This window comes from Schistocerca piceifrons, chromosome 10 (genome assembly GCF_021461385.2).
Source record: "Schistocerca piceifrons isolate TAMUIC-IGC-003096 chromosome 10, iqSchPice1.1, whole genome shotgun sequence".
Lineage (NCBI taxonomy): Eukaryota > Metazoa > Arthropoda > Insecta > Orthoptera > Acrididae > Schistocerca > Schistocerca piceifrons.
In genome coordinates this window covers 84,312,515-84,325,192 of record NC_060147.1, presented here as the reverse complement: position 1 = coordinate 84,325,192, position 12,678 = coordinate 84,312,515, and the positions used below count along the sequence as shown (strand labels likewise).

Genomic DNA, 12,678 nt, shown 5'->3' with positions numbered 1-12,678 from the left:
AAGAGCTTGCAGTGACGAGATTTGTTTCACCGCTCTTAAGGTATGCGTTTTACAGCACATGTTTGCTTGCCTTTTTTGTTTCGAATGATAATTCCAGTCATATCCCTCAATATTGACCACCACTTCTGAAACACCCTCTATGATAGGCAAATATTGTTAGCACACAGGAATGTTGTATTTAAGGCTTATCGGCTTACGATTAGATACTGCTACAGAATCTGAATTTGAAGTAACAATAAACAAGACTCAAGGTCAGGGAAAAGGGAGGAAAGGACAGAAAAAGAGGGGATAAGGTGGACAGAAAAATAGAAGGATATGGATAGAGAGGTGGGGGAGAAGATAGAGAGAGAGGGGAAGGAAGAGGAGATGGATATAGACAGGAGGGAGAAGGACATCAGAACGTTTATCCAATGTACATATAGGAAAGGCACGCTTTCTCTTTTCTTTCTTTTCCATTTGACCAGATAGAGACATAGAAACGTGTGGCTGGAAACAGCTAGTGCATAATAAAAATAACAAAGAAAGCGTATATGTCCGACGCTAGTCGACCTTTCCCTACAAGCGTCAGTGTGACAGTGAGGAAATGTTAACAGCTAGGTGGAGGAGTTGGGTGCGAGACTTACACGTGCGGCGGCAGCTGGTGGGGTCCGTGGCAGAGGTACGCCCTGGCCACGTCTGGAGAGTAGAGCGCCAGCTTCTTGTACGGGTTCACCGACACCAGCACGTTACCGATGTACGTCTGCAAGACACACACACAGAGCAGGGTCACAAAATGATTTTCCAAATTTTGTAGCGTACACATAGACCGGAAAGTACAGTGATACATCACGAAAACCTTCAGTGACAGCTGCAAAACTGTTGTACTGTTTCAATAAAATCATGTTGTTATTGTTGTTTTCAGTTTGAAGACTGGTCTGACGCAGGTGCACGCCTTTTCATCTCCCAGTAACTACTCCACCCTACAACCATTTGAAAAATGGTCAAATGTGTGTGAAGTCTTATGGGACTTAGCTGCTAAGGTCATCAGTCCCTAAGCTTACACACTACTTAACCTAAATTATCCGAAGGACAAACACACACACCCGTGCCCGAGGGAGGACTGGAAACTCCGCCGGGACCAGCCGCACAGTCCATGACTGCAGCGCCGGAGACCGCTCCGCTAATCCCGCGCACAACCATTTGAACCTACTTACTGTGTTCATCCCATGGTCTCCCCTACAACTTTTACTCGTGCGTTTTCCTCCATTACCAAATTAACAGTTATTTCATGCCGTAGGATGTGTCGCATCAGTTCATCCTTCTTTTACTCAAGTTGTGCAATAACAAGCTTACGTTATGGAGATGCTTTGGAAACTCAAATGAGGATGCCTGGAGGGAAGGAGACGTCCTTTTCGAGGAATACTGTTGAGAACATTTCTCGCGGAAAAAAAGACTTCGGTCTGGCTAAAATAATTTAAAAATGGATTAAAATCAACCTTGGCCACAATAAAACGTATATTTGCAAAGATTTCCGGTTTCGGTTACGATGTGTCTATCTTCGAGCAGTTGGCGTTCGTGGAGTCATAGCACCAGCTCCGTTCATTAATGTCAGAAACTGAGTCAGCCTTGATGCAAAACACCGTGTTACTTGAAACTTCCTGGCAGATTAAAACTGTGTGCCCGACCGAGACTCAACTCGGGACCTTTGCCTTTCGCGGGCAAGTGCTCTACCATCTGAGCTACCGAAGTACGACTCACGCCCGGTCCTCACAGCTTTACTTCTGCCAGTACCTCGTCTCCTACCTTCCAAACTTTACAGAAGCTCTCCTGCGAACCTGTCTACTTGTTTATTTCTTTATTATCGCAAAGTAGTTTCGGCGCCAAATATCACCATCATAAGTGGTTTTTTTATTTTATTTTTTTAAATCTAAAACTCGTAGAAAATGGTATGGTTGTGTAGACACAGTAAAACATTATTACAAATCGTCTTTTGAAATATAGTTTTATATTGATACTTTCATACCACATTATTTATTGTATGCTACAGCATGTTTTCAGCTATTATTGGCGCTGTTTGTGACATATTTTCTGTGCTTTTTTTCTGATGTCGCCTTTTTAACTTAGCGAACATCATGCCATCTGCAACCATGTGAGCGGTTGTTAGTAAACAAATACACAAAGGTGAAATTCGTATGTGAGCAGTATACACTTGGTTAGTGGAAGTGTTGTGGAAACCAGTTATTTTGGTGTGTTTTTAGCTGTTGCTTAGCTATTCGTGTACTCACGTTCGTTGGATGGAGTGTGGCTGCTTTTTTTTTTTTTTTTTTTTTTTTTTTTACACAGAAAAACTAAACTTTTGCACTATGTTTCTGATCCGTTCATCGTCACCACCAACCATCATGGTATATGACAGTCTGAAGATGGTCACGTGCAGATCGAAACCGGTAAACATAGCAAATATACATTTTATTGCTGTCAACACTGCTCTTAATCTATCTTTAAACTGTTGAGAATATTTAAAGCTGACTGCAGAACGATTCTACCGCCGCCAACGGACATTTTACGTAAGTGCCGCGTAGTCGGAATTACAGAATGGCAGGTCTGTCTTATAGCACATCTCTGACTAACACTAATTGATATGTCAGCGTAAGCAGAAGAAACTAACGATCAAAGCCCGAAACAATTTATTGGACTGTTCAATTAACCAAAACAAATTCTCCAAGTATAACACCAACACAAAACAGTGATCCGTCTTCGAATCACAACTACATACAAGAATAAGATAGAAAACAACTGAAATAATTTCCTACTAGTCTCCGCCAGAGACTTCTCCAATATGTGGTGTCACCGCCAGACACCACACTTGCTAGGTGGTAGCCTTTAAATCGGCCGCGGTCCATTAGTATACGTCGGACCCACGTGTCGCCACTGTCAGTGATTGCAGACCGAGCGCCACCACACGGCAGGTCTAGTGAGACGTCCTAGCACTCGTCCCAGTTGTACAGCCGACTTTGCTAGGAAGGGTTCACTGACAAATACGCTCTCATTTGCCGAGACGATGGTTAGCATAGCCTTCAGCTACGTCATTTGCTACGACCTAACAAGGCGCCATTACCAGTTTATATTGAGATTGTAAATTCTGTATCATCAAGAGCGATGCTCTCCAATTATGGATTAAAGTTAAGTATTACACCAAATGCATCAGTTTTTCTAAGTTCTCAAGATATTGTCCTGTTCCAGACCTCACGCCAGTCTGCGTGAGCTTAAACGCGTGCATTTCGGCGTCCTCTGGCAACACGGTGTTGGGTCTTCTGCCAACACATCACAAATACCAAGCCTAATACAGAGATCAGCGAGAAGATCCGAGCCGGGCTGCCGGAGCGGCAGCTATCCACGTCTGCTGGCGGTCGATGAACTGCCGATGTGCGGCCGAGAGCCGGCCTTTATGGCGCACACGGATGAGAAACTCGGAACAATTTTCCATCACGTGGTTTGACGTGTCAAAATAGTTCCGGGATCTGCAGCGACCTCTTCCTTATGTTTATGTGGGCCGGTGGCGGCCCATGGTAGCCGCTGATGTCTTTGCTTTGTTGTTGTGGTTGTTGCTGTGGCCGTTCATCAATATTGCCTGTCGGTTGTGTAGTGCTTCGGTGTGCCTGCAAAGGCGGGCAACCCGCAGCTGTAGGCTGTCAGTTTGGTAGCCGATACTCTAGGCGCCGTGATGTCTGGTGGAGAAGGCCACAGCACTAATGCTCACTAACACTAATGATACACTACTGGCCATTAAAATTGCTACACGAAGAAGAAATGCAGATGATAAACGGGTATATTATACTAGAACTGACATGTGATTACATTTTCACGCAATTTGGGTGCATAGATCCTGAGAAATCAGTACCCAGAACAACAACCTCTGGCCGTAATAACGGCCTTGATACGCCTGGGCATTGAGTCAAACAGAGATAGGATGGCGTTTACAGGTACAGCTGCCCATGCAGCTTCAAAACTATACCACAGTTCATCGAGAGTAGTGACTGGTGTATTTTGATGAGCCAGTTGCTCGGCCACCATTGACCAGACGTTTTCAATTAGTGAGAGATTTGGAGAATGTGCTGGCCAGGGCAGCAGTCGAACATTTTCTGTATCCAGAAAGGCCTGTACAGGAACTGCAACATGCGGTAGTGCATTATCCTGCTGCAACATAGGGTTTCGCAGGGATCGAATGAAGGCTAGAGCCACGGGTCGTAACACATCTGAAGTGTATCGTCCACTGTTCAAAGTGCCGTCAATGCGAACAAGAGGTGACCGAGACGTGTAACCGATGGCACCCCATACCATCACGCTGTGTCATACGCCAGTATGGCGATGACGATGACGAATACACGCTTCCAATGTGTGTTCAACGCGATGACGCCAAACACGGATGGAACTTGATGATGCTGTAAACAGAACCTGGATTCACCAGAAAAAATGACGTTTTGCCATTCGTGCACCCAGCTTCGTCACTGAGTACACCATCGCAGGCGATCCTGTGTGTGATGCAGCGTGAAGGGTAACCGCAGCCACGGTCTCCTAGCTGATAGTCCATGCTGCTGCAAATGTCGTCGAACTGTTCGTGAAGATGGTTGTTATCTTGCAAACGTCCCAATCTGTTGACGCAGGGATCGAGACGTGGCTGCACAATCCGTTACAGCTATGCGGATAAGATGCCTGTCATCTCGAGTGTTAGTGATACGAGGGCGCTGGGATCCAGCACGGCGTTCCGTATTACCCTCCTAAACCCATCGATTCCATATTGTGCTTACAATCATTGGATCTCGACCAACGCGAGCAGCAATGTCGCGATACGATAAACCGCAATCGCGATAGGCTACAATCCGACCTTGATCAAAGTCGGAAACGTGATGATGGTACCCATTTCTCCTCCTTGCACGAGGCATCACAACAACGTTTCACCAGGCAACGTCGGTCAACCATCACAACAACGTTTCACCAGGCAACGTCGGTCAACTTCTGTTTGTGTATGAGAAATCAGAAACTTTCCTCATGTCAGTACGTTGTAGGTGTCGCCACCGGCGCCAACCTTGTGTGAATGCTCTGGAAAGCTAATCATTTGCATATCACAGCATTTTCTTCCTGTCGGTTAAATTTCGCGTCTGTAGCACGTCATCTTCGTGGTGTAGCACTTTCAATGGCCAGTAGTGAAATTAAGAAAGCAAAAAAAGTCATTTGAGGAGGCAAATAACAAAACAAAATGGGAATGCGTCTCAGCTTGTTTTGCTACATGTCCTTAATAGCACCATAGCTGTGTCCTTTTATTGCCAGCTTCAATTTGGGGAATAACCAGAAGTCGGATGCAGCCAAATCCGGCGAATGCGGCGGGTGATGTAGGACTGTGATCCAATCGCTGGCCAAGTAGTCACGCGCAGTCTTCGCATTGTGGGATGACGCGTCGTCAGGGAGGAACCTTCCTCTCGGTATTCTGGTCGATTTCGACGCATTCTCGGCCACAAACGCTAGAGGACTAAAAAAGCTTGTTGTTGCTTTACTGCTCCACTGCCATTTTCAGACGCGTGTTGGACACGTGCTGTTACGTTCGAGGTCAGGATGCCTGCTGCAGCAATACTAGCGCTTTGACTTCATGTACAGCTGTTTTTCAAACTTCAAGGATCGTAACACCGCAACTCGCCACGAGATAGCACTGCAGTTTCGAATTTCGCACAAGCAGTACTAACGGAACTGGGACACACTGTGCATACAAACAGCTCACGACCATCTTTCACCCTCACTCTGAGAAAGGTCGAATGATTTGCAAGAGCGACATGAGAACATTGTACCGACAGACTGCTGGATAATAGTCCAGTGAATGCAGAACGGGTCTTCATGTGACTGATTCTGGACATCAGTGCAGCAAACACGAGTCCTTCCAGAAGGACTATACCAAGAGCAGATCCTAGAATTATCCGTCTTGATCCGAGGAATATGCAGATGGCAACAGCTGAGTTCTGGACAGAGTTTACAGGTAGACTGTCCGCACTAACTATCAGGAACAGACTGCTAGAAACTGAGTTCCCAAGTGTCGCTTACCAACGCCACCATACCGCAGACAGCGTATACTTCCCTGGTGTAGAACAAGAGTCAACTGGGACATTGGGTAGCATCATGTGGTGTTCAGTGATAGTCTCGCTTCAGTGTGTGGCGGGCACAACCACGCCGGGGTGTTCGTACAATATCTGGTGAATGGTTACAGGAAGCAGCGATTATCAAGGCTCTTACCTCTTTAACTCCTAGATTTATGGCGAGGGAAGCTAGTGGGTATTACAGCGACAGGCCTGTTTCTACCATTAGGCAACTCTAGGCGGCCATCTAGGGCGGAAAAACTTTAAGAGCGGCAACGCAAAAATTAATTTCAAATCGAACAGTGAAAAAACTGGGCAAATTAGGAGAGAAAACTGAGAAAGAGGAAAAATTCAAACACTGACTTTCACTCTGATTCTGTCTAACGAAAAAAAAAATCTTAAGCCAAAAAATTACTGCCGGTCGGTGTGGCCGAGCGGTTCTAGGCGCTTCAGTCTGGAACCACGCGACCGCTACGGTCGCAGGTTCGAATCCTGCCTCGGGCATGGATGTGTGTGAGGTCCTTAGGTTAGTTAGGTTTAAGTAGTTCTAAGTTCTAGGGGACTGATGACCTTAGATGTTAAGTCCCATAGTGCTCAGAGCCATTTGATTTTTGAAAATGACTCTAAGCACTATGGGACTTAACATCTAAGGTTATCAGTCCCCTACAACTTAGAACTACTTAAACCTAACTAACCTAAGGACATCACACACACCTATTCGAAACTGCGGCCGTAGCGGTCGCGCGGTTCCAAACTGTAGCGCTTAGAACCGCTCGGCCACTCCGGCCGGCAGAGCCATTTTGAAACAAAATTTTACTGTACAGAAGAAGGAACATTGCAAGTCCAGTAACTTCGCTGAAAGAAACAATTTAATGAAAAAATGAACTTAATAAATGTTTTTTTAGTTAGGGGTTTAATGACCACATTCAGGAACTCAATGGCCGAGGAGTAGTCGCCCGTCCTTAATTTAGGACCACGGACTCCACGGAAGTGAAAGAGCCAGTGCCTTTACACAAACACAACATCCATGCCTCACCGAGATTCGAACCTGGACTCATCTCGGATGAATAGTCAAAAGCCAATCGCTTCGACCTCTGCGCCACTGGGGTGGCTAATAAATTTTGTACAACTCTCAATAGAAAATGCAAACCAGGCGTCATTTATTTGTTAAATTGCAGGAAAGTGTATGCTGACAAAGATGAGATTTATTTCTCATTCTAAAAATATTCCAGTTAAAAGAGAAACGAAATAATACCACGATTATGCATATGACGTAATTTGATGCTTCGCCAGGTCTCCCACCAGTTCAGCATAATTTCTAAATTCAAGGAAATATTCATGCGCACCAGAAAATAGCTCCGCACTTTTATTAGTCCGTTTCCTTGCAATTAAATGAAATAAATAATTGATACTAAATTTGGTTTCGCTAATATATTCATTTGGGTTTAGGAAATGTAAAGGCGCCAGAGAGGGAATTCTAACATTGCGGTTGACAATTGGAAGCAAGACCGAAGGAAAATCAAGACACTTTCACAGGATTTGTCAACCTGGAAAAAGCATTTGCAAATGTAAAACGGTGCAATATGTTTGGAATTCTGAGGAAAATACGGGTAAGATATAGGAAAAGAAATAAAAATATGACATTTCAGTCTTTGATCGCTATTTTTTATTTTCAATGACCGGTTTCAGGCTAGCTGCCCATCTTCAGATTTGTTAGATAAAGTTAAAAATACAATTAACAATTGAGATATAGTTACTGACAGATCCATCTTAGTTTAGAAAAGGAAATTTTGGAATGTATTAAATGCCAACATACCATATATTGCAGTTACAGAGTAAGCTGTCAGTACAGAACTCTTGGTTCGCTGTGATAACTAAAGTAATTTTTAATCTGTTAAAATTTATATCACAGTTTGGAGAAACCTGCTTGGTAAAAGTAAAAAGTGCCCTCTATCTGTAAGAATTGTACATATGTACTAAGATGTTATTGTTTCACCATAGATGTTAATGGCGAATATACTTTTTAAAAATAAGACAATTTTTAAAGAAATAACACATGAAAATTTTTATAAAGAAACTTAAAAATATAATTAAAACATAAACATATTCTTTTGAAAATGTGCGTTTCCTCTTCTTTTTATTGATTGGTGGTGGAGAAAATTTCCCTACGTCGAAAGGTATACAGCGCCACGCCAAAAAAATTTTTAAATTAGTGTAAATTATTTCAGTTCATGGTCCACTCAAAAAAGATTATTCATATGTTATTTCTTTAAAAATTGTCTTATTTTTAAAAGGTATATTCGACATTAACATGTATGGTGAAAAAATAACATCTTAGTATATATGTACAATTCTTACAGATAGAGGGCACTTTTTACTTTTACCAATCAGGTTTCTCCAAACTGTGATGTAAGGTTTAAACAGACTACAAAAAAATTACTTTAGTTATGACAGCCAACCAATAGTTCTGTACTAACAGCTTACTCTGTAACTGCAATATGTGGTGTGTTGGCATTTAATACATTCCAAAATTTCTTTTTGTAAACTAACATAGTTCTATCAGTAACTGAATCTCTCTTGTTAATAGTATTTTTAACTTTATCTAACATATCTGAAAGTGGGCAGCTAGCCTGAAACCGGTCACTGAAAATAAAAAAAAAAATAGCGATCAAAGACTGAAATGCCACACTTTTATTTAAAGAACGATCGCGGCAATCCAAATAAGACAATCATGTCTAGTTTTGATAAATATAGGAAAAGACCGTTAATGTATACTGCTATGTATAAACAAGTTACTGTTTAACGTTGTTACCAAAATTCTCGGAAAATTCTTGACCGATTTACTTCAAATTTTTACATGGTACTAAACAAAACAAAATAAAAGAAACCGATCATACGCACATAGGCTCAACATATTTTAAATATATATTCTATATGTGGTTCAGCTGCCCCTACCAGTAGGTTTTATACAATGCCCAACACCTTTAAATACCACACGCAAGAGTTTTTTTAGTAAGTACCGTTTTGACACTAAAAAAATACGCGCTAAGATATCTCAATAATTTTATTTTTACAAGAAAGCCTGTACCTTAATCTAGTTTTCCACATATTTCCGTCAATATTGAGGCACTTGTCATAACGTTGTACCAGTTTTTGAATACCCTCCTCATAGAAGTCTGTCGCCTGACTTGTTAACCACTGCATCACCACTGTTTCGACTTCGTCATCGTCTTGAAGACGCTGACCGCCCAGGTGTTTCTTCAAGTGCAGGAACAGATGGTAGTCACTGGGCGCAAGATCGGGGCTGTATCTTTGGTCTGATTCGCCACATGCGGACGGGGATTGTCTTGCAGCAAAACGATGCCCTTGCTCAACTTCCATGGACTGTTGCTTTGATTCTGGTGTGACATAAGCCACTCATGTTTCATCGCCCGTAACAATTTGGCTTAAGAAATCACCGTCGTTGTGGTGCCGCTCAAGAAAAGTCAGTGCACTGTCTAAACGTTTGGTTTTGTGCACATCCGTCAACATATTCGGTACCCAACGTGCGCACAATTTCCGGTAATTCAAGTGCTCGGTGAGAATGCCATACAAAACACTACGAGAAACATAGGAAAATCATCCCGCAAGGAGGAAATCGTAAAGCGTCTGTTTTGTGTCACCTTATTGTCCATTTCCTGCACCAAACTTTCATTAACGACCGAAGGACGCCCACTCCGTTGTTCATCATGCACATTTGTGCGGCCATCTTTAAATGCTCTCACCCACTTTCTTACCATTCCATTACTCATAATGTTTTCTCCGTAAACTGCACAGATCTCGCGATGAATATCGATCGCTTTTAGGCCTTTAGCACTAAGAAATTTTACAAGAGCCCGTACTTCACAGTCGGCGGGACTCACGATAATTGGAGGCACCTTAAACACTGACAAGGGAACCTCCCCCTCGCACCCCCCTCAGATTTAGTTATAAGTTGGCACAGTGGATAGGCCTTGAAAAACTGAACACAGATCAATCGAGAAAACAGGATGAAGTTGTGTGGAACTATGAAAAAATAAGCAAAATATACAAACTGAGTAGTCCATGAGCAAGATAGGCAACATCAAGGATAATGCCAGCTCGGGAGCGCCGTGGTCCCGTGTTTAGCATGAGTATCTGCGGAACGAGAGGTCCTTGGTTCAAGTCCTCCCTCGAGTGAAAAGTTTAATTTTTTATTTTCAGACAATTATCAAAGTTCAGGCACTCGCACATAATCAACTCGCTCTCCAAAATTCCAGGACATGTTCAGATTTGCTTGGACATTTGCAGGATTTGACGGTCTACACACGGAAAAATTTGAAAACGTTAAAAACATATGTTTTGACAGAGCACAGGGAAAACTGTGCGACTGTGAAACTGTTGCATTCTTTTGTTGCAGTTTATGTGACAAACTCTTATGTTTTCATCACTTTTTTGGGAGTGATTATCACATCCACAAGAAAACCTAAATCGGGAAACCTAGAAGAATCTTTTTACCCATTCGCGAAGTGTACAAGTTAGGTGGGTCGAGAACATATTCATGTCATGTGACGCACATGCCGTCACCAGTGTCGTATAGAATACATCAGACGTGTTTTCCTGTGGAGGAATCGGTTGACCTATGACCTTCCGATCAAATGTTTTCGGTTCCCATTGGAGAGGCACGTCCTTTCGTCTACTAATCGCATGGTTTTGCGGTGCGGTCGCAAAACACCGATACTAAACTTACTACAGTGAACAGAGACGTCAATGAACGAACGGACATATCATAACTTTGCGAAAATAAAGAAAGTAAAATTTTCACTCGAGGGTGGACTTTAACCAAGCACCTCTCGTTCCGCACCTGCTCACGCTAACCACGGGACCACGGCGCTCCTGAGCTCACAGTATCCTTGATGTTGCCTGTCTTGAGCATAGACTACTCAGTTTGTATATTTTGCTTATTTTCTTCGTAGTTTCATACAACTTCTTCCTGTTTTCTCAATTGATCTGTGTTCAGTTTTTCAAGGCCTGTCCACTGTGCCAACTTATAACTAAATGTGAAGGGAGTGCGACGGGGAGGTTCCCTTGTGAGTACACAACGTAAACAAGGAAGAATCAGACTGTCATGGCGTCAGTGCGTAGATTATGGTACAGGCTTTCATGTAAAAATAAAATTATTGAGATATCTTAGCACGTCTTTTTTTAATTTCAAAACGGTACTTACTAAAAAACACGCCTCGTGTTAGTCCTACGGAAAAAAGAACAAGACCTTTTTGTAGGAAATTTAATGTAGTTAAATTTTGTATTTGAATATGTTTTCGATTTCCGTCCCCTTCGGATTATTGCTTCGTGGTGCTTCTTTCTTTTTATCTTACAGTGTGCTTTAATGAGACTGACAAGCCATGGAAGGCTACGTATTTAATCTGAAGAAAGTTGTGTGGCGTCGGTTTTTACCGATAACGACAACACGGTGCAGCAGGGGTCTCTCGGCTAGAAGAAGGCGCAAACGGAGCGCCTCGCAGCGGCGGCCATTCGTCAGGGAGAATTAAGCGGCGAGTTAACGAGCCAAGTTGGGGCAGTGAGCGTTTAAGCCCGTTGTAGCTCGCCTCGCACCTCCCGCGCGCCGGGGCTCGAAGCTAACCGTGTGACACCGCTGCCGCTCGCAACTTTGGAAACTGTTACCGCAGCTTACGCGGCATTACGAGCGTGCTCTGCAGTGCCTATGACAGGCGCAGAACCTGCAGAAGGAGGGAGAGAGTGGGGGGGAGGGGGGGGGGGGAGGGGGGGACCACATGTGCCTCTTCAAACCACGCAGATTCACACACCCCCAAAAAGCTTCTAATACTCGGAGACCAAAGTAGCATGAAAACCAAACTTCTCGATAACAAAAACGACTATTAAAAATTAGAAGCTTGGCTAACGTCCCAAACCATTACGCTCACCTCCTTAATATCGCATTGGTCCACATGTGGAATGCAATGCAGGAGCAGTAACGCGAGCCTTAGGTTCGACAACTCCTTGGTAGCTTTGTACTGGGTTGTTAAAATTGTAGTGCAGCTACCTGCAGAGGTCCAGTATGAGCTGTAAATATCGTATGACAGCGAAACTTGTTAGATATTCCAATACGTTAATGTGGAACTGATTTACGCTGAAAAAAAAAATAGTTTCAATTTTGGCTAACACGTGCAAACCTGGCGCCGTCAGCGTGAGAAACACAAAAGGAAATGATTCCATATACAAGGTGGTCCACTGATAGTGACCAGGCCAAATATCTCACGAAATAAGCATCAAACGAAAAAACTACAAAGAACGAAACTCGCCTAGCTTCAAGGGAGAAACCAGATGGCGCTATGGTTGGCCCGCTAGATGGCGCTGCCATAGGTCAAACGGATATCAACTGCGTTTTTTTAAATACGAACCCCCATTTTTAATTACATATTCGTGTAGTACATAAAGAAATATGAATGTTTCAGTTGGACCACTTTTTTCGCTTTGTGATAGATGGCGCCGTGATAGTCACGAACGTATAAGTACGTGGTACCACGTAACATACCGCCAGTGCGGACGGTATTTGCTTCGT

The 12,678-nt window shown here is 43.3% G+C and overlaps 1 protein-coding gene across 1 annotated transcript in view; it reads right to left on the bottom strand.

Annotated features, from left to right (window-relative positions):
* The window catches only part of LOC124718973 (unconventional myosin-Ia), a 784,983-nt gene that overhangs the window by 333,687 nt on the left and 438,618 nt on the right, over window positions 1-12,678 (bottom strand). Inside the window, 1 exon segment of the mRNA XM_047244645.1 lies at window positions 624-739. Within this exon segment, the coding sequence (XP_047100601.1) occupies window positions 624-739 (116 nt within the window).